This window comes from Haliotis cracherodii, unplaced genomic scaffold (assembly GCF_022045235.1).
Source record: "Haliotis cracherodii isolate W230 unplaced genomic scaffold, xgHalCrac1.p SCAF_27, whole genome shotgun sequence".
NCBI classification, from domain to species: Eukaryota; Metazoa; Mollusca; class Gastropoda; order Lepetellida; family Haliotidae; genus Haliotis; species Haliotis cracherodii.
The window spans coordinates 2,503,822-2,526,292 of NW_027266283.1; the positions used below are offsets into that span (position 1 = coordinate 2,503,822).

The window sequence follows — 22,471 nt, forward strand, 5'->3', positions numbered from 1 at the left end:
AGCATGTTGTTTGTAATATTGTAGGTTGGTTGTAATCTTGTGTGTTGGTTGTAATCAAGCATGTTGTTTGTAATATTTTTGAGTTGGTTGTAATCAAGCATGTTGTTTGTAATATTGTGAGTTGGTTGTAATCAAATATGACGGTTGTAATCTTGGTTGTAACCAAGGATGTTAACGTTGGTTGTAACATTGTTGGTTGGTTGCTTGCTTGCTCTTTTGTTAAACGCCACACTCAGCAATATTCCAGCTATATGACGGCAGTCTGTAAATAATCTAGTCTGAATCCACGCAATTGGGATCGATGAAATGCATCAACCAGTCAGCGAGTTGTGACATTGCATGTTGGTTGTAATGTTTGTTGGTTGTATTAGTGTATATTTGTTGTAATTTGTGCGTTTTGTTGTAATCAAGTAGTTTGCTTGTAATGTTCTTTGTTGGTTGTAATCTGGTGAGATGGTTTTAATCATGTATACTGGTTGAAATATTTAATATTGGTTGTAATCTTGTATGTTGTTTGTAATTGTGTGTCTTGGTTGTAATCTTGTGTGTTGGCTGTAATCGTGTATGCTCATGTCTGCAGACAGAGATGGGAGTGATCTCCAAGGAGGAGAGACAGACTATAATGAACATCGCCGATGTCCGCAATGTCGGCAGGGACACCTTTGTCAAGTTCCTCAACCTCACGCTGCAACACGACAGTAGTTACTATGCTTGGATTATAGGTAATCTACGGATGAAAGAAGTGAAGCAATGAGTCCCGTCACATTGAATGCAGGAGTCCATAGACACACTCAGAATGACATGGTCCATTCATTGAATGCAGGAGTCCATAGACACACACGGAATGACATGGTCCATTCATTGAATGCTGGAGTCCATAGACACACACAGAATGACATGGTCAGTTCATTGAATGCTGGAGTCCATAGACACACACAGAATGACATGGCCCATTCATTGAATGCAGGAGTCCATAGACACTCACAGAATGACGTGGTCCATTCATTGAATGCAGGAGTCCATAGACACACACAGAATGACATGGTCCATTCATTAAATGCATGAGTCCATAGACACACACAGAATGACATGGTCCATTCTTTGAATGCTGGAGTCCATAGACACACACAGAATGACATGGCTCATTCATTGAATGCAGGAGTCCATAGACACACACAGAATGACATGGTCCATTCATTAAATGCAGGAGTCATAGACACACACAGAATGACGAGGTCCATTCATTGAATGCATGCGTCCATAGACACACACTGAATGACATGGTCCATTCAATGAATGCTGACAGGTTAACCTTCACTTAGCTGTGCCTTAGTGTATGGGGGTTTTCTGCGCCTGTGTTGCTGTTTTGTAGCAAATCCGCTGACGTTCTATCTGAAATAGTCGGGGAGAGACCTTATTTTGTTACAACTAGATTGTCCTTGTAGTAATATTACTGGAATGCGAGGGCTGGCTGAAAAGTTCTAAGCCTAAGTGGGATATCTCAATCGGATTGAAACAAACTTTTGCCACCAACAAGTACAATCATTTAATGAATCATAGACATGAGAACTGCAACTGTAGTGTTATTATCGTCTTTGTACCAGACCATCTTGTGAACCTACCCATTGAAATCCCCAGAAATGGACAAAACTGGCTATAGGTCAGTCATCAAGTACCTGCAACTGAAAGGGCTAACTCCAAAACAGATACATGCTGACATGGTCTCCACTTTAGGGGATGATGCCCCTTCCTATTTCACTGTAAAGAAGTGGGCTGCAGATTTCAAGCGTGGCAGAGAGAGCCTTGACGATGACCCGCGTCCAGGAAGGCCTTCAACAGCAACCATTCCGGAAAACATTACCCGGGTGCATGACATGGTGATGGCTGATCGACGATTGATCACTTGACATATTGCCAGTGTTGTGGACATCTCTCATGAGAGGGTGGAGCACATTTTCACCAACGAGTTGTGAATGACAAAAGCTTCTGCAAGATTGGGTGCCAGAGCTCTTGACAGCGGATCAGAAACGTGTCAGATTCCTAACCTCCCGTGACAATTTATGTTGTTTTGAAGCAGATCCCGATGATTTTTTGGCCCGATTTGTAACCATGGATGAGACCTGGATTCATTACTTTCAACCAGAAACCATAATTCAGTCTAAACAATGGAAGCATCCGGAATCACCAGCCCCCCAAAAAGCCAAGTCGGTTCCTTCTGCTGGAAAGGTGATGGCTTCAGTCTTTTCGGATTCCAAGGGTATTCTGCTAATTGACTATCTTTAAAAAGGCCAGACTAACAATGGAAGATATTATGCTGACCTACTGAGACAGTTGCGTGAAGCTATCAAAGCTAAGCGACGGGGAATGCTCACTAATAGAGTCCTATTCCACCATGACAATGCTTCTGTTCACAAAACGGTGGTTGCCATGATTGTGGCTTCGAACTCATTGACCATCCCCCTTATTCACCCGATTTGGCCCCGTCAGTCTTCCACCTGTTTCCCAAAATGAAAAAGGAACTAACCGGTCGCCATTTTCCTAGTAATGATGACGTCAATTCCGCTGTGAATGACTTTTTTAGGGTGACTGAAGAAAATTTCTTCTTGACCGGCATCCAGGCTTTACAGTATCGCTGGCAAGTGTTTGTAAACCTGGAAGGGGACTATGTGGAGAAATAAATGAAAATCATCGACTTAGTACGGGTCTTTCACAGTTAGGATTAGAACTTTTCAGCCAGCCCTCGTTCCAAAGGAACCTTGTGTAATGTACTTATCTGCTTATGCACCTCTAGACAAACCCTTCTGATAGGGATTTCCTCGTTTTATTAATACTGATTTTGTTATCATTTATGTGTTATTTGTTTGTTGTTTGAAGACAAGTATAATCAATTTCCCTACACCTGCAGGTGTTAACAAGGCCGGCGTCTGCAACATGACAAGTCACAGGTTCAAGATCGATGCCACCCCACCTTCTAAAGGCATGATCAGAGCGGGCCCATACTATGACTTGGTATGTGACACAGCTACTGGAGACATGGGGTTTTCATCATGGATGATTAAGTATATTACACAGCTACTGGAGACATTGGGTTATGATCATGGCTGAACTGGTATATTACACAGCTACTGGAGACATGGGGTTATGATCATGGCTGACTTGGTATATTACACAGCTACTGGAGACATGGGTTTATGATCATGGCTGACTTGGTATATTACATTTACTGGAGACATGGGGTTATGATCATGGCTGACTTGGTATATTACACAGCTACTTGAGACATGGGTTATGATCATGGCTGACTTGGTATATTACACAGCTACTAGAGACATGGGGTTATGATCATGGCTGACTTGGTATCTTACACAGCTGTTGAAGACATATGGTTAGAATTATAGCTGACTTTGTGTGTGACACAGCGACTGGAGACATGGGGTTATGATCATGGCTGACTTGGTATATTACATTTACTGGAGACATGGGGTTATGATCATGGCTGACTTGGTATATTACATTTACTGGAGACATGGGGTTATGATCATGGCTGACTTGGTATGTTACACAGCTACTTGAGACATGGGTTATGATCATGGCTGACTTGGTATATTACACAGCTGTTGAAGACATATGGTTAGAATTATGGCTGACTTTGTGTGTGACACAGCGACTGGAGACATGGGGTCATGATCATGGCTGACTTGGTATATTACATTTACTGGAGACATGGAGTTATGATCATGGCTGACTTGGTATATTACGTTTACCAGAGACATGGGGTTATGATCATGGCTGACTTGGTATATTACATTTACTGGAGACATGGGTTTATGATCATGGCTGACTTGGTATATTACACAGCTACTGGAGACATGGGTTATGATCATGGCTGACTTGGTATATTACACAGCTACTAGAGACATGGGGTTATGATCATGGCTGACTTGGTATGTTACACATCTGTGGAAGACATATGGTTAGAATTATGGCTGACTTTGTGTGTGACTCAGCGACTGGAAACATGGGGTTATGATCATGGCTGACTTGGTATATTACATTTACTGGAGACATGGGGTTATGATCATGGCTGACTTGGTATATTACACAGCTACTGGAGACATGGAGTTTTGATCATGAATGACGTGGTATATTACACAGCTACTGGAGACATGGGGTTATGATCATGGATGACTTGGTATATTACACAGCTACTGGAGACATGGGGTTATGATCATGGCAGGGGACACGGGTGGCCCAGTCGTCTAAGGCGCCGCGATTCGCTGTGCTGAGTTGCGTCCCTTCGGCACGCCAGAAACCTATGATTGTGGGTTCGAATCCCGGTTCGCCCGATTATGTTTCTAGGTTTGTCAGCACCATGTCCGTGCTCGTGGGTTTCACCGAAGTGATAAACGTCTAAGGCCTGCATCACTTCGGGCTTTCCTCCCACATTAAGCTGACACGCCGTGATATGACTGGAATACTGTTAAAAGCGGCGTTAAATCAGACTCACTCACTCACTCACTCACTATGATCATGGCTGACTTGGTATATTACACAGCTATTGGAGACATGGGGTTATGGTCATGGCTGACTTGATATATCACACAGCTGCTGGAGCTCTTGACGTTCTGAATGCTTGGTTTCAGAGCCTGTGCTGTCATTCAATTTCTAATTGTTTGCGAGATACCCGAAGCCGTTGTCTATTTACATCTTTCCTGACTGATGTTCTGACACATTGCTTGTATTAAGGGATCCAGTTATGCAGCTAAGCCAACTCAACTGTCGGTGTACTGGAAGAACTTCAATGATAGTGACTCAGGAATCAAGAGCTATACAGTCTCCCTTCTGAAGAACATTTCTTGTGGCCATGGCAACCCCGAGGAGCTGATGGTGGAACCAATTGCACTTGACACCAACACTACGTCATATACATTCATGGACTTGAACCTTCAGGTAACTACATAATCTACCATGACATTATCAAACCCTGGGTCTCTATTGACTAGAATACTCCCAGTGATGCATTTCTGGCAGTGAAGATATAATCTTGATTGGTTTAAACGTCTACGGTATGGGCTTGAGGCACTTTGTGCGTTCCTCCCACGGTTTATAAGCCGTAATATATCCGGTATACCTTTCAAAGTGTCTGTAAAACCAGCTCACTTACTCACACACTCACACTTTTGTGGACAGACTGACATCTAGTCTCTGAAATGAACATATTTCACAGAAAACACAGTTGTTAGATTATAGTTATGAAATGTAATAAAAAGGCACCCAGAGACTTTCTTCATTTTAAGAAGATACTAATATTGCAGTAATCTAGACTTGTCAAACATTATAGACTTGCATGGGTGGTATTTGATATATTTGTTTCAGAGTGTGCATGACAGACTGTCTTGTGGAGTTCATGTCCGAGGCTAGATACTAACATTAATATCCTTTTGCTAATGATATGTGGTGCAACTATTTCAGCGGTCTGTCCCATACTTTGTGAGGTTCAAGGCTGACAATAACGCCGGATTATCGACGACGGTTGACTCTCCCCCCGTCCTGTATGACGACTCAATCCCTTCACCAGGACACGTTGTAGACGGTCACGACTTCACCACGGACGTCAGCTGGATGGGGTCAGCCAATGAGATCAAAGGTAAACACGAATTGCGAATTGTGCAGGTTGTTGAGTCAAACGTAAAATATGTGGATAGTAGAGCCATTTGGATCAAAGGTAAAACAAACATGCAAGGTATAGCCATTTGGGTCAAAGGTAAAACACACATGCAAGGTATAGCCAGTTGGCTCAAAGGTAAAACACATGTGCATGGTATAGCCATTTGGGTCAAAGGTAAAACACATGTGCATGGTATAGTCAGTTGGCTCAAAGGTGAAACACACGTACATGTATATGGTATAGCCATTTGGGTCAAAGGTAAAACATATATATAGGTATGCATATGGTGCAGCTAATTGGGTCAGAGGTAAAACACACGTGTATGGTATAGCTAATTGAGTCGAAGGTAAAACACACTTGCAAGGTATTGCCATTTGGCTCAAAGGTAAAACACACGTGCATGGTATAGTCAGTTGGCTCAAAGGTGAAACACACGTATATGGTATAGCCATTTGGGTCAAAGGTAAAACACATGTGCATGGTAAAGCAAGTTTGGGTCAAAGGTAAAACATGTATTTATGGTGCAGCTAATTGGGTCAAAGGTAAAACACGTGTGCATGGTATAGAAAGTTGGGTCAAACGTAAAGCATGTATATATGGTGCAGCTAATTTGGTTAGAGGTAAAACACACGTGTATGGTATAGCCAGTTTGGGTCAAAGGTAAAACATGTATATAAGGTGCATCTAATTGGGTCAAAGGTAAAACACATGTGCATGGTAGAGCCATTTGGGTCAAAGGTAAAACATGTATTTATGGTGCAGCTAATTGGGTCAAAGGTAAAACACACGTGTATGGTAGAGACGTTTGGCTCAAAGTAAAACACATGTGGATGTATCTCAGTTTGTTCCTCTGCCACTTCAGGAACATTCTTGCACCACCCGATACCCGATTCCTCTGGTTGTCCGGGGCGTCCAATCAAGTTTGACGACCGAGAATGGAAGTTCTTCTCATCAGACAGCAATCACGTAGGGGTGAACAAGAGCTTGTCCCTCAGCTTCAGGAGGGAGAACGTTTACCCCCAAGGAGATGGGGTAGAGATCAAGCTGGCCCGAGACACCAAGAAACCAAGGATGTTTTCTGGCGGGTACTACCGGAATGCTGATCTGTTGAATGGCGGAGTGTACAAGGTAAGAAACGGGGTGAAAAAACGGTTCACTGTTGAATGGCGGAGTGTACAAGGTAAGAAACAGGGTGAAAAAACGGTTCACTGTTGAATGGCGAAGTGTACAAGGTAAGAAACGTGGTGAAAAGACGATTCACTGTTGAATGGCGGAGTGTACAAGGTAAGAAACAGGGTGAAAAAACGGTTCACTGTTGAATGGCGGAGTGTACAAGGTAAGAAACGGGGTGAAAAAACGGTTCACTGTTGAATGGCGGAGTGTACAAGGTAAGAAACAGGGTGAAAAAACGGTGCACTGTTGAATGGCGCAGTGTACAAGGTAAGAAACGTGGTGGAGAAACAGTGCTGTTCTTGAAGCTACATCCCCGTGACATTGCGAACTGTGACCTGTAAATGTTGTTAATGATTGTATATTTTCATGTGCATTATGTGGATATCTTTCCACGGGTATACACATGTTGTATTCAACTTGTTATTAAATAGCATAGACTAATTAAGATAACGTTAATATTTAGCTAACGTCCGGTGACATCACACAATGCAATAATTCCTTAGTCACAATAGGTGTACACTGAAAGTTATTGTTTCCAAAATATATCTTTTTAAAATGATACACAAAATCTTATTTTATTCGTCGTACTGTATATATACTCACCGCCAAAAGAAACGCCAACCATAGAAACATGTAGAAATGTATGTACGTTAAGAAGAGATGTTTCCATTGAGTACCAATTTATGACAAAACTAACAATCAGACAAGTGTTACCACAGAGTGACTTTATTCTTATTACTATATGTTGCACGTGAATTGCAAACTTTACACGCTGATCCTGAACGAGAGAAATGGTGCATCTCGAGTCATGGATTGATGACGTCACATGTAATGCGACCATCAGTTCACACAACATACCAGTATGTTCGTTTGTGCTTTGAACGAATCTAATGTATCTTAAATATGATTAAGTCTTAATATATTAACCAACATGTATGGTATTCGCGTTTCTTTTTGCAGTGGGTATATATACTATACTTTTCCTAATTCGGACAAATCGTTCGGACAAATTCTGGAATTATATTTATATCATTGTGTTTGTGGTTTAATGTAATGTAAGACATTATGGGGCGGTCGGGTAGCCTGGTGGTTAAAGCGTTCGCTCGTCACGCCGAAGACCCGGGTTCGATTCCCGACATGGGTACAATGTGTGAAGCCCATTTCTGGTGTCCCCCGCCGTGATATTGCTGGAATATTGCTAAAAGCGGCGTAAACCATACTCACTCACTTGTACCCAAGTTGTGAATCGACACGTAGCCAGTGTTGAGGGAACGTTTTAAGCGCTGTGCTACTTCAGCCCTGTAATCTGCTTCTACCACCGGTATCCGTGCCTTCCTCCACACAGATGTCCATCAAGGCAGCAGGTGAAAGTACAACACAACCTAGCCCTAACGTAGTGCCTCGTTTCGGAGGACTCTTTGCGCGGCTTCCAAATGTAAGAAGTCCCGCCAGACAACAGAAACGTGACAGCCGGCCAGTGACCAGTGTTGTGTTCTGGGACGGGCCAGAGGACTACATTCTCAACAACGACTACACACCCAAGCCTAGCTGGGCAGACTCCAACTGTGCCTGCTGTAAGGAAGATCCTGTTTCAGAGGTAAATATGACTGTCTACCTAAATCAGTGGATAGGCGCATTCGTGACCAACTCGTGTTATTCCGGGACAAGCCGAATAGCGATTCGTGCCCCTCTCGGGGCCATTTTTGCAACCGGGTTCCGTCTTAGCGCAAACGGGCATAGTTAAAAGAATTGTCAATTTGTTGCGTAATGACTCACGTATATATCCCCCATGTCATATATATTCCAGATGATATTTAAAACACATCGTGACTTACTGTATTTATAAAGTATTATTGAATACATTTAACTGTATCTAGGGAATGTTTTTGGATGCAAGACATATGTAAAATCAAAGATTATTCCCGAGGGATTCTTTTACCAAAGTAAGTCATATGCGCATTCTGATTGGTTTGTCGTCTTTTCGCACATAAAATTCATCGATAGGGGGGCGATTCTTCTTGCACGTTACGGAAAGGGGCGAGTGGTGACGAATGTGGATAGGCGGTGGCCTGTGTCTTGTTTGCTGCGATTGGACGACACTAAACATATAATTCATTGGTCCTTCACGTCACATAAAAACAAGCAGCGGACTACATTAAATGCTGATAAATGTAAGACAACTCTCGCAAAAATTGGCTTCAGAAAAGAAATTTGTCACAGTTTGTTATCAAAACAAAGTAAGTGTAGACCTGTGTCCATCTTTATTCATAATCGTGACTAAGGACTCTGCACATGCGCTCTTCAACCGGATGTAGTACAGATTTGTAACACTTTGAGGCCGTCGCCTGATGGCTAAAGGCGCTCAACTTGCTGCGAAGACAAACAGTTTTGAGGTAGCGGTCCTGGGTCTCGTTCCACAAAGCGATCTTAACGCTCAGACGATCATACTTTAACATAGGCTTACGATAGTCGTAGTGCTAAGATCGCTTTATGGAACGGGGCCCCGAATATGAGGGCTGTAACGATTTATCGAGACATCGCCGCATTGCGATATTTGTGCCACGATCAGGGTTTTGTATGATGTGACCATCTATCTCTTCTGGATTCTGCAACGATAACGTGTAAAATTGAATTCCTGTTAATAATATTTCTATTCTAACTGCCTAGAGTTTTAATCTTTTATGCTCAAGATTACTGAATGTGTTGGTTGTGCCTCTGTTCCAGGCTTTCACGGGGGGCACGGGGGGCCCAGTCGTCTAAGGCGCCGCGATTCGCTGTGCAGTGTTGCGTCCCTTGGGCACGCCAGAAACCTATGATTATGTTTCTAGGTTTGTCAGCGCCATACCCGTGCTCGTGGGTTTCACCGAAGTGGTAAACGTCTGAGACCTTTATCACTTCGGGCTTTCCTCCCATATTAAGCTGACACGCCGCGATATAACTGGAATACTGTTAAAAGTGGCGTTAAACCCAACTCACTCACTCATTCATTCCAGGCTTTCACATGATACATCGTGTGTGTAGATTAATAAGGAGCCACAACAAAAGTAGATTTAGAATGCAGCTGCAGCGAGAATAATGTAATATGCATCACAAATAATAAAGTTAATATTTAATATTGCATGATAAAAAATAATGTTTGATACATCTCGAAGACTCAACAGAGGGGCGTGGTCAAAGCGGTGTCCAGGGACCCAGAACATTCATATTCCATTTTGTGCTGGCATAGGTGTGACACGTCTGACAGTTAGGGGCTGGTTTCATTCCAACAATGCCAGGTGCCCAGAGGAGTTCTACATCAGCAGGGGCGGTCGGGTAGCCTAGTGGTTAAAGTGTTCGCTCGTCACGCCGAAGACCCGGGTTCGATTCCCGACATGGGTATAATGTGTTAAACTCATTCCTGGTGTCACGCCGTGATATTGCTGGAATATTGCTAAAAGCGGCGTACAATCATGCTCACTCACGCTATATCAGCAACATTCAGGCGAAGACACACGAAATGGGCTTCAAACCGCAGTCCCACTAGGGAAATCGAAACTGGACTTTAGACTTGGCGAGTGAACGCTTTCACCACAAGGCTACCCTACAGCAGACACACAGGGTACAGTGTCTTACCATTTGATTGGTATGAGATATTGTTATATCATCACCTATATTCACAATGATTTACAGCTGACTCGCACACGTTTCGAAAGCTTCTACGCCAATGCAGTACGAGCTCGTATACATATTTCCATATTTTCTCGACAATAACAGACCTGCACATGCAACTGTGAAGAGTATATACAAGCAAGAGATCACTACAGACGTCTTGAGACAACATCTGCAACACTTACAGCAAACACGACATCATCGACGACAACCACCACCACTACGCCTACAACAACTGTTCACAAAGGGAGTGGTTTACATCTTAGCTACAGACCGCCTGTTTTCAGCCGTCTGGCCGTATCTATTTTCGACGTACTGAAAGTCAAAGAAAATAAAGACATATATGTGAAGCCAAAAAGCGACCCCCAAGATGCTTGTGGAATGCAGTTGTTTAAAAATACAGGTACGTACTAGACCATGAACTCTTATATGTACTATTTAGATCGCCTATTATTAATGGGTAAAGGTTAAAGTGCTGAACTGTTATCAAGTTGGTTGGTTGGTTGGTTTGTTGTTTAACGCCGCACTCAGCAATATTCCAGCTATATGACGGCGGTCTGTAAATAATCGAATCTGGACCAGACAAGCCAGTGATTGATATCATGAGCATCGATCCACGCAATTGAGATCAATGACATGCATCAACCAAGTCAGCGAGCCTGACCACCCGATCCCGTTAGTCGCCTTTTACGACAAGCATAGTCACCTTTTACGGCAAGCATGGGTTGCCGAAGGCCTATTCTACCCCGGAATCTTCACGGGTCTGTAATCAAGTGATGACGCCTGACACAATGTCTTGGCGACGTACAGTACGAAATCCGTTAACTCATCTGAACTGAACGTTCAAGTGTGTTTTGCAACACATGCAGCCGATCGTGCTAAGAATAAAGACACTCTATTAACACTTGACTTATTGTTAGTTTTGTCATTAAGTGGTACACATTGGAAACAGCTCTTCTTAACGTGTATACAGCTCTGTATGTTAATATGGTTCGCGTTTCTTTTGGCGGTGAGGTTGCATGACTAGAAAACATTATCCGCTCACAATATAACACAACAATATGAATATTTCATTTTTCATTTTCTTATTACAACGTGTTCGTATCCTTATCTATCGTATAGTTGTCCGATTTTCGATCACGAACATTGATACTACTGTACTTCGTTTATTCGACATACTCGTTCATCCGACACAATCATAGGCAGTCAACCATGTCTGATTAACGGGACTTGACGGTAACATGAGTGTGAACAATTAACAAAACAAATGGCAGCCCAACAATGATCATTTCCGTCATGTATCGATGTGTAATTTGCTTTCTTTACTAAGATGGGGAAGAGTCGGCAAAAGGCAAGTTGGTGGCTTGGTGTAACTTTAAGGATCCGATGATGAGGCCTCTGGAGACTGTCAGGGACCTCGATGTCGACCCCTCCCTCGACTACCACGACTACACCATCTCCTTCAGCATCACCAGGGAGGAGGCCAAGGACTCGGCGGTGAGACATGTCTTGTAGAAATCAGGAATGGTACCCAGATGGTGACGGACCTTTTAAGTGGTAGAAGCGTTCGTTCAACACGCTGAAAATTGGGTTCGATTCCCTGTGTGTCCAATAGAACTATGTGCAGTCGCCACCTGATATGGTTGGAATGTTATGCCTTAAAACCACGTTAACCATCTCTCTCATTTAATGTTATGCTCCCTGTTCAAAAAGTATTTCAATAATATATTGCAGTTGTATATAATTTAACCTATTGTGACTATGCATACGGGTATGTGCACTCTGTGTATTCTCGTGAATTTGATCTATCGAATTGAGATTGGTTTCAGTTTAACGAGGTTTCACTTAATACAGATAATAAACTGACAGGCAATAGCGTTATAAAAACGTTAACAGGCTGAAAACAGTCGCATAAAACATAATTGAGAACATATTTCCAAAATCATAACTATGATACACATGTCAAATACACCACCCTGGCATAACCATTTCTTGTGTGTTTCATTTTAGCAACCATCAAACATAGCTGTACACTTTCTTTTGATGGGCATTTATTATACTTGTTCCCTATGCCACTGTAATGCAAATCAGTTTCACCCGTCCATCTGAATACATACATTGTTTAATGTGTTGTTTGATATGACAGTCTGCAATACTCCAACCATATAACTGCAGCATGTGTACAATCGAGTATGGCCCACACAAACCAGTGATTGATAATATGAGTACCTAGGCGTCATGGTACGAGGCAATCAACCAAGTAACCGAACCTGACCAACCGATCCATGCTGTCGCCTCTTTTGACAGGCGTCGGTTGCTGCAGGGGACGTCCCAAGATTACAGATTATACTGCTGGAAACGAATAAGGAAACACTTAAAATCTCATTTTACTGTGTATAAAAGTATCATGGGGTTCCAGCCTTGTCTACCCGATGTGCGTTGGAAACAATGCTCACAAACATTTAATTCTGACATTGTTGAATTGTATTCGCGATAATTCATTTGTACTGACAGTAAAGCTTATTTCCTTGTACGTTTCATTGTTCCCTTATTCGTTTCAATCAGTGTGATATATATTATTATGCCCCAACGTGAGATTGACCAATCAGAGAGCAGAACTACTGAGCACACGAGACCGTCAGTAAAAATTCAAGATGGTTGTTACTGACCAAATATGAGACCGTAACAGCCATATTGGATTTTCCAACACCCACCTCAAATATTTCACATGGTACAGAAATTCGTTATTTGACACTGTTTTGTGTTTTTATATAATTAATTGTGATGTGGAAGGGCGTTACGTTTTTTTAAAAAATCACGTTCGTGACTTTATTAATTAAAACTATTGTTAAAGGTTCAACAACGTTTGGCCTCTTAGGTTTGAAGAGTACTCTCCCTTTGACCATTAACGTCAATTTGTTGGTGGTGTTTTCATTTTGACATGATATGTGCGATAAATTAAAGATACCAGATAGCGGAAACCTTTCTGCAAAATGAACTCGCCCAATATGTTTCTGGTAGCCTAATATGACACCGTATACGGCAACTAAAGACACCATAACTAATAATAGTATGCCTCAAAATGAAATTGACCAATCAGAGAGCAGAACTACTAACCCCATGTGAGCCCGAATACCGTCGGTAAAAATCCAAGCAACAGCCATTTTGGATTTTCTAACACCCAGCTCACATATTTCACATGACAATTCTGGCACAGAAATTCGTTATTCGACACTGTTTTGTATGTTAATATCATTACTTGTTATGTGCAAGGGCGTTAATGGTTTTTTTATCACTTTTATGACTTTAATAAAGATGATATAAAGTTAAAATTATCAACAAGGTTTCGCTTCTGGGGTTTGAAGAGTAGTCTCCCTTTGACCCTTAACGCCGTAGCTTATGCGTATTAAGTTTTAAATTTTAAGCTTTGACATGACATGTGCGACAAAGATACCAAATAGTGTAAACTTTTCGGCTAAATAAATTCGTGAGTGTGTCTTTAGTTGCGGTGTCATATTAGGTTAGTGGAAAAATATTGGGCGAGGCGACTGCTAACCTAATATGACACCGCAACTAAAGACACCATAACGAATATAACTCATCAGTATATGCAATCTACATCCACCTACACAGGCCACGTGGTGCATGAAGATACACATGGATGGAGAGGAGATATCGGACCAGTGTGGCATCCCCCATCTATCAACAAACACCAGCATATTCCTGGGAATATGGAACCACAAGAACTACATGCCTGCAACTCGCAGAGACGGTGCCAATTACCTACGGGTTTGGGAGGAAAGAGCATCGTTTAAGAACTTGGAATTGCCTCCTGAGTTAGGCAAACTGTGTCGCTATGGCAACCCGTTCCGTGGAGGAAACAATGCCATAGTTCGGTATGAAGCCGGAATCGGGCTGAAGTCGGGTCAAGCTGATGTCGTACCGTTCCGCCCGGTAAGACGCGTGTGATGTCACGGTAGTTGCAAATGATTTAGTCATATGTTTCTTGAATAGCTGGTTGGTTGGTTGGTTTGTTGTTTAACGCCTCACTCAGCAATATTACAGCTATATGACGGCGGTCTGTAATTAATCGAGTCTGCACCATACAATCCAGTGATTGATATCATGAACATCGATCCTCGCAATGTGGGATCGATGACATGCATCAGCCAAGTCAGCGAGTCTGACCACCCGATCCCGTTAGTCGCCTTTTATGACAAGCATAGTCGCGTTTTACGGTAAGCATGGTTTGCTGAAGACCTATTCTACCCCGGATCTTCAAGGGTCTTTTGAATAGCATGGAATAGCGAGACATACATACATTTGATAGAGGGCCATATAATCATATTATATATTATATGTACATGTATGTCAATGCCCAGTGTAACAGGAGGAAAATCATTGAGGTGTGATCGATATAAATTTATTTTGGGTACGATCTTGACCCTTCAAACAGCATCTGCAGTACAAGTCTATGCATTATGGAGGTAGTCTCATACTATTATATTTACAGTTACGTTTTTTATACATGTTTGTGTATCGTTTAACGCTGCATCCAGGAATTTGTTTTTTGTTTAACGCCGCTCTCAGCAATATTCCAGCTATATGACGGCGGTCTGTAAATAATCGAGTCTGGACCAGACAATCCAGTGATTGATACCATGAGCATCGGTCTACGCAATTGGGATACGACGACATGTATCAACCAAGAGATCCAAGTACTTTTGAGGGTTGCGTCCCATCCAAGATTCGAACCCGCACTGCCAGAGCGAGGCACCGAAACTCCAGTATCTAGTAGCCTAACTTTGGCAATGTGGGTTCGAATCCCGGATGGGACTCAACCCTAAAAAATACTAGAATGTGTACTTTACTAAGAAAGCGTGATCTTAATATAACATTTGCTAAATTTGACCTTTTTGAACATGGCATTGTGTGTTCATAACTTCTTGTCTGCCATCGTTACAGGTATATAGCCCGTGCATTCCCTGCTTGAGGCCATGTGACGCCTACAGCTGTAACGCTTCCTGTGACAAGTCACGTACACGACAGGTCAGCTTCACTCTGACAGACCTCTCGCTGGACGAAACAACAACAATCAACGGGAAGAAAGAACCGATACCTTATTATCTAGCAGGTAAGTAACGACTGTCTTATTATCTAGCAGGTAAGTGATGACTGGCTTATTATCTAACGGGTAAGTAACGAAGGGCTTGTTATCTAGCAGGTTAGTAAAGACTGACTTATTATCTAGCAGGTAAGTAACGACTGGCTTATTATATAACGGGTAAGTAACGAAGGGCTTGTTATCTAGCAGGTAAGTAAAGACTGACTTATTATCTAGCAGGTAAGTAACGATTGGCTTATTATATAATGGGTAAGTAACGAAGGGCTTGTTATCTAGCAGGTAAGTGAAGACTGGCTTATTATCTAGCAGTTAAGTGAAGACTGGCTTATTATCTAGCAGGTAAGCGAAGACTGGCTTATTATCTAGCAGGTAAGTAACGACTGGCTTATTATCTAGCAGGTAAGTAACGATTGGCTTATTATATAACGGGTAAGTAACGAAGGGCTTGTTATCTAGCAGGTAAGTGAAGACTGGCTTATTATCTAGCAGGTAAGTGAAGACTGGCTTATTATCTAGCAGGTAAGCGAAGACTGGCTTATTATCTAGCAGGTAAGTGAAGGCTGAATTATTATCTGGCAGATAAGTAACGACAGGCTTATTATCTGGCGGATAAGTAACGACTGGCTTATTATCTATCGGGTACGTAACGACTGGCTTATTATCTAGCGGGTAAGTGAAGACTGGCTTATTATCTGGCAGGGAAGTAACGACTGGCTTATTATCTTGTGGGTAAGTAACGACTTACTTATTATCTAGCAGGTAAGTAACGACTATCTTCACGAAAAGCAAGCAGACATGCACTTGTTGATCGGATTACGGGGCACAAGAACAGCGTTGTTCGTGTTCTTGGTTGATGAAACTTGAGATTTATTCTCTTGTAATGCCCCCATCATGGCAGAGGCGTTAACACCACGTTCTGATTGGTCATGTAGTTTATGATGTCACGACCGACGTGACCAATAAGAACGCGGCAATCAAGACAAAACTGCCCTTGCCAATTTATTAAAATGCATTTTCCTAACATATTTAGGTAGAATACAATCTGTCTTCTTGAGTAATGTGTGTTTCACATCCACACATATCAAACCGCCTCCGTGGTCTAGTGGGAGAGCGAAAGGTCCGGAGTTCGATCCCCGGCCGCGTCATACCAAAAGACATTAATAGATGGTACTTGTTGTTACCCTGTCTGGCGCTCGGCATTAAGGGGCTAAAACAAGGACTGGTCGGCTCGGAGTCAGTATACTGTGTCAGTTAAACTGAGGCATGGTATCTCAGTGAGCTAGCACTATCAATCGGCATCAGTCCGGTCTAGTACAAGCAGACACACACACACACACACACACACACACACACACACACACACACACACACACACACGTGAATGCACGTCGCTATGTAAGTGCAATAATCTTGGACGCGACGTTAAACCCCACTTCACCTCACCTCCACACATATCAAACACAACCGGTCTTCCACAGGAGATACCCCTTGAATTAGATGCTTCCCTTCTGTTTTAGTGAAGGCAGTTCTAGGGTCAGGCTTGTCAGCTATATCCTCCTCTGACGGCTTCTCCGTCGACACAACCCCGCCCGACTTTGACCAGGACCTCATGCTCTACATGGACGTCTACCAAGGCAACTTCACTCCGTCCGCATTCCAGGGATCTAACGACACCATCAAAGCTATATGGAAGTGCAGCGACAACGAGAGCGAAATAGTCGTATGTACCAGTGCCCCTCGCATTATGATTACACGTGGGTTGGTGGTATCCTACTTATAGCAATCCTAATTGGCTGTTGTTCTCGGGTTCAAGACTCATCCCGAGTATTATGATCCGTGATCATAGGATTACAAATCAATAGAAATTACTGAACAGCAATTTCAATGGCAGCAGATAATAGATTGAAATTACAATATTCCATGGCAATATATAATATGATGGCAGTGGTCAGTATCAAATACTAAAATACAATGGTGATAGCAAAAGTCAGTGATAATAGTATATTCACCCTGCGGCGACAGCGGTCAAGATTCCAAGAGGGGCCCAGGCAGGGATTCAGGGGTGGATCTGGATCCTCACACGAAAGCTGATCTTGGTGTGATGAAATGCGTGAGAGAGATGCGCAAACACGCTCTTGTCTCCTCATATACAACCTACCTAGCTACTGGAAATGTCTACAATGTGCCCTCAGCCGTCAAGCGGCACTAGAACATACCACATGATCTGTAACATACTAGCAACGCTCGCGGTATACCGGACCGGACGTTTACACATCATACTAGCATCTAAATATAGTAACTTCCTGACGACTAGTCGCATTCCAAACACAATGCAATGAACGTCTACCGAATCTCAACAGAAAACAATGAAACACAGTTACAATCATCGTTAAACAATAAAAAAACTGCCTTTTAACAATGTCATTTTCAGGGACAGTTGGGTAGACTAGTGGTTAAAGCATTGGCTTGTCACACCGAAGGTCATGTTTTGGGTACAATGTGTGAAGCACGTTTCTGTAATGACCAGCTGATATCGTTTTGTCTGTCTTCCCACATCAAACTGACATGCATCATATTTCTGGTTGGGAAAAAAACTTGCACCCAATTCGTTGCAGTACTTAGAACAAATCATATTTACAATACAATAACTCACATGTTTCACGGCGCGTGTGTGTACAATTCAGAACTACGAGTGGGCAATAGGCCGAATCCCCGGGGGAGAGGAGCTACAGACGTTCAGATCGACGGGGGAGAACCCAGGGGGTGTCAACTCTGGATTCGCAGGCATACTGCGGCATAACATTACCTACTACGTGACCGTGCGCTGTACAAATGGCGGTGGCCTTACTACCACACATCAAGACAAGAAAGGTTAGAGTGAGTGAGTGAGTGAGTTGGGTTTAACGCCGCTTTTAACAGTATTCCAGTTATATCACGGCGTGTCAGCTTAATGTGGGAGGAAAGCCCGAAGTGATGCAGGTCTAAGACGTTTACCACTTCGGCGAAACCCACGAGCACGGGTATGGTGCTGACAAACCTAGAAACATAATCGTGGGGAACCGGGATTCGAACCCACAATCATAGGTTTCTGGCGTGTCCAAGGGACGCAATTCTGCACAGCGAATCGCGGCGCCTTAGACGACTGGGCCACCCGTGCCCCCAGAAAGGTTAGACAGCAAAAACAATTGAATCGAATTGAAAAACAAATGTATTTCACCTTTTTGGTATATATAAGTATTAGATATTATAGTGTAAATACCATCATGATTTTAAACTCATCTCTGTGTCCAAATTTCAGTGAGCATAATAAAGTCACTTCAAATCAAGATATTTCATTTATTTTTTATTTGATTTGGAGACAATTTATATTTGTTTATTTTTACAATTTTAAGTTTGTTTATGAGAAGTACATGTACTATTTATGTAATTATCAACATGTACACATATTTAACCACGAGTATAATTACTAACATTACCGCTGTTACGATTATATTCCCCGTTTTTCACGGTTGGTTGGTTTGTTGTTTAACGCTGCACTCCGCAGTACTCCAGCTATATGACGGCGGTCTGTAAATAATTGAGTCTGGACCGGACAATCCATTGATTAATATCATGAGCATCGATCCACGCAATTGGGATCGATGACATGCATCAACCAAGTCAGCGAGTCTGACCCCCCTATCCCGTTGGTCGCCTTTTACGACAAGCATAGTCGCCTTTTACGGCAAGTATGGGTTGCTGAAGACCTATTCTACCCCGGAATCTTCACGGGTCCGTTTTTCACGGGAGTAGCATACCGTCACTTAACAGCTGAAACATTATCGATGCGACGTTCCATGCTTATTTCCAATGCTTAAAAGACACGTGAGGATCCGGGGTAGAATAAGTCTCCAGGAACCCTTTACTAGCCGTAAGAGATGACTAACGGGATCGGGTGGTCAGGCTCGCTGACTTGGTTGATGCATGTCATCGATCCCAATTGCGTGGATCGATGCTCATGATATTAATCACTGGATTGTCTGCTCCAGACTCGATTATTTACAGACTGCCGTCATATAGCTGGAATATTGCTGATTGCAGCGTTAAGCAACAAATCAACCAACCAACCCTTTCTTAAATACTTTCAGGAATCATCCACTCTGTTGAATATTATTAGGCCACAACTCTAATCTTCATCTACAGGCCAATGGGAAAATATATTTTCTTTCAATTGATTTTCCTCCTGATCGCCCTTGAGGCCACGGCGAGTAATATTTTCCAGATAAGATCATAGTGGGCGTGGTTGTTCAATTTGAACCAATACATTTTCACATGTTATGTTTAAAGGAGTGACCGTCCTGCTTGAACACCCTGTGGTCGATGACGTCAACACGACGATAGAGGGCGCTATCCCACTCGCGGACGACGTGATTCCAGAAGACGCAATGAAAACGGACGACCAAAACTCTGTGGGTGCATCGTGGACGATTAGCAAGGATCCAAGCATCAAGAGATACGGTGGGTCACTGACCGATGGTGATGCGAAAGTTGTGCTACCATTCTGTTGTTCTCGATGAAGATGAACTCGATCCGATCGGACCTCCTCTGATTTAATCACGCTTTGATAGCCGCCAAACCCACACTCCGGCGCAGTGGTGACTCAGCATAACACCACTGCCACAGGCTAATTTGCATATCACGTGACAGGACTTTTCTCTTGTTTGTAAACAAACGCGCTTTTTCAGAAATCAGTATAGAACGGACTAATGCAAGTATTTGGGGGCGCTTTAAATATTATTTTGCATAACTATATAGATATGTTACTACTACTGCGACAGTGAGTTGCATGACAATATATATTTATGCATCAAAGTGACCGTGTCGCTAGCTCTCCGTTGCGCTTCGATGACAGCACGTGGAGCCGTACAACCAATGTAAACAAAGGATAACTACGCAAAAACAAGTAGATTTTTACGTATTTGCATACTTTCTCAATGAAAGTTAACCATTCTTTGACATTTGTTTATGAAAATGTGTAGACTTGTCAAACATGAAACGGATGAAAAGCATATGCAATATCTTGAATGGACTGTGAAAGATGTGACGAATCGTCACATGGCGCTGGCCTGTGGCAGAGGTACTATGCTAGCTGGCTGCCGGCCGCATGGAACTCTGGGTAGGAGAGTGCGCCAAACCACGACCACGATGAGGTTATGTGTAGTGTTGGGATAGGGTACAAAGTCAGAGATTCGGTTTTAGCCGAGAGCATGATTATGGAAAGGATATTGTCGCTTTTATTTAGAGTATGTTTATATCATTCCATACAGTTTCACTTTTAGCAATGCTAAATCATATTTGGGATGTGTCGTGTTTTGTTTTGTTTTGTTTGTTTGTTGTTTAACGTCGACCTGAGCAATATTCCAGCTATATGGCGGTGGTCTGTAAATAATCGAGTCTGGACCAGACAATCCAGTGATTGACATCATGAGCATCGGTCTACGCAACTAGGATACCATGACATGCATCAACCAAGTCAGCGAGCCTGACCACCCGATACCGTTAGTCGCTTTTTGCGACAAGCATCGTCACCTTTTACGGCAAGCATTGGTTGCTGAAGACCTATCTACCCCGGATCTTCACGGGTCTGGAATGTATCGTGAGGCTCTGAGGTAGCGTAGTGGTTGGATCGTTCTCTCTTTGTGCTAAACGCGCAGGTTCGTTTCCCGTCACGAGTGCAGCGTGTACAGTCCATGCTTGATGTTAAAACCGTGATATGGCTCAAGTGGTGCTAAAAAACCCGATGGAAACCATACCCTAACTCACTCTGTATTCTGTGTTTGCAGTACCCGTGAAGATTCCGGGTCAGAATAGGCCTTCAGCAACCCATGTTTGCCGTAAAAGGCGACTATGCTTGTCGTAAAAGGCGACTAACGGGATAGAATGGTCAGGCTCACTGACTTGGTTGATGCATGTCATCGTCCCCAATCGCGTGGATCGATGCTCATGATATCAATCACTGGATTGTTTTCTCCAGACTCGATTATTTACAGACCGCCGTCATATAGCTGGAATATTGCTGAGTGCGGCGTTAAACAACAAACAAACTGTGTTTGCAGATTTTTGTGTTGGAAGTTCGGCAGCTGTCCCCGACGACATCTTCCCCTGCACGTGGGTGGGCTACAACGAATCTGGAACGGTTGCCATAAAAGATGGCTTTCTGAATATAAACGGCGAGAAGATTCACAAACTTAGCCAATACCGTCCGGATGCCAATGACTGGATCGACAACCCCTTTGACAAGAAACTTTTCACAATGGCACCTGGCACCGATATGTTCATATTCATGAAGATGTGTAATGAGGCGGGGCGATGTACTGCCAAGCTCATCGGGTCGTCGTTCGTGGAGACGCAGTCGTCCACGATGGCGGTGACGGGAACAGATGGCCTTCCGGTCAGCATACAGATGGATGGAAAAATTAGTCTCAGGCGGAAAAGGGCAGCCTCGAAAGTGTCAGTACAAACTCCAGCTGGTGAGTGGATGGGCTGGTAGTTGGTTAAAGGCGGGACGTGGGGAATTGGTTAAGTATTGGAGAAAACACGCTTTCGAGGTTTTGGCTTCGCCCCCTTGGTTTTTCCCTCTCCCCAGGGCATGCTCTCTCTACCAAAACCGAGGGAAAGTGTTTTTCCATACTTATAAACCGAAAAACGAAACTTAAAACAACATTTATCAACATTTTTATGTTTCGAACATACTTTCCATGAACCTTAGGACACGCGCGTAAAATATCTGTTGCTGGCGTACGGATCTTGAAAAGGACATTCTTAAAACCAGTGTGGCTTATCAACACCTCTGTAGCCTCGTGGTACATTCACTGGGC

General features: G+C 43.0%; 1 protein-coding gene across 1 annotated transcript in view; it reads left to right on the forward strand.

The window, feature by feature from the left end:
• LOC139473150 (uncharacterized) overlaps positions 1-22,471 on the forward strand; it is a 181,934-nt gene that overhangs the window by 143,139 nt on the left and 16,324 nt on the right. The window contains exons 113-127 of the mRNA XM_071255668.1: positions 581-722; positions 2,906-3,009; positions 4,747-4,950; positions 5,473-5,647; positions 6,531-6,796; positions 8,187-8,208; positions 8,305-8,438; positions 10,595-10,892; positions 11,820-11,986; positions 14,123-14,443; positions 15,455-15,623; positions 17,132-17,334; positions 18,299-18,485; positions 19,941-20,111; positions 21,710-22,123. Of these exons, the coding sequence (XP_071111769.1) occupies positions 581-722; positions 2,906-3,009; positions 4,747-4,950; positions 5,473-5,647; positions 6,531-6,796; positions 8,187-8,208; positions 8,305-8,438; positions 10,595-10,892; positions 11,820-11,986; positions 14,123-14,443; positions 15,455-15,623; positions 17,132-17,334; positions 18,299-18,485; positions 19,941-20,111; positions 21,710-22,123 (2,977 nt within the window). The remainder of the gene's footprint in view (positions 1-580; positions 723-2,905; positions 3,010-4,746; positions 4,951-5,472; positions 5,648-6,530; positions 6,797-8,186; positions 8,209-8,304; positions 8,439-10,594; positions 10,893-11,819; positions 11,987-14,122; positions 14,444-15,454; positions 15,624-17,131; positions 17,335-18,298; positions 18,486-19,940; positions 20,112-21,709; positions 22,124-22,471) is intronic.